This window comes from Wasmannia auropunctata, unplaced genomic scaffold (genome assembly GCF_000956235.1).
Source record: "Wasmannia auropunctata unplaced genomic scaffold, wasmannia.A_1.0 LD314760.1, whole genome shotgun sequence".
Classification (NCBI taxonomy): Eukaryota; Metazoa; Arthropoda; class Insecta; order Hymenoptera; family Formicidae; genus Wasmannia; species Wasmannia auropunctata.
In genome coordinates this window covers 1-612 of record NW_012048130.1, presented here as the reverse complement: position 1 = coordinate 612, position 612 = coordinate 1, and the positions used below count along the sequence as shown (strand labels likewise).

Here is a 612-nt window from a genome sequence, read left to right as displayed (position 1 = left end):
AAATTACATTAGACGTTATCGTTTCGCAAGCTTTTTTCTTTTTCTTTGCGGGTTTCGACACCGCTTCGGTTCTGATGTGCTTTATTGCTCATGAACTGGCAGTTAATCCAAATATTCAGAATCGTCTGCGCGAGGAAGTACAGCAGCATCTTGCTGAAGGAAACGGTGAGATTTCTTACGAGTCGCTGTCGAAAATGTCGTACATGGATATGGTGGTTTCCGAGACTCTCAGAAAATATCCACCAACGGTTTTCATAGACAGACGTTGTGCTAAGAGATACGAGCTACTTCCATCACGACCAGGATGCAAGAATGTAATCGTCGAACCTGGCAATATATTGATATTTCCCGTTTATGCTATACATCGCGATCCGAAGTATTTTCCGAATCCGGATAAATTCGATCCCGAACGATTTAATGAGAAGAATAAAGACAACATATTGCCATACACTTATCTACCATTCGGTCTTGGGCCCAGAAAGTGTATCGGCAATCGATTTGCTCTTATGGAGACTAAGATTCTGATCGCCCATCTTTTGCAAAAGTTTACTTTGAAGACTACGGAAAAGACCGTCGAACCAATTGTATATACTAAAAAGGAGAAGTTTACAT

The 612-nt window shown here is 41.0% G+C and overlaps 1 protein-coding gene across 1 annotated transcript; it reads left to right on the top strand.

Moving 5' to 3' along the window:
* Positions 1-7: 7 nt before the first annotated feature.
* Positions 8-604, top strand: LOC105460833 (cytochrome P450 9e2-like; the record flags this gene model as incomplete). Its single annotated transcript, XM_011707325.1, has 1 exon — positions 8-604. A coding segment is annotated over exon 1 (530 nt), but the record flags the coding sequence as incomplete, so codon positions are not given.
* Positions 605-612: the final 8 nt, after the last annotated feature.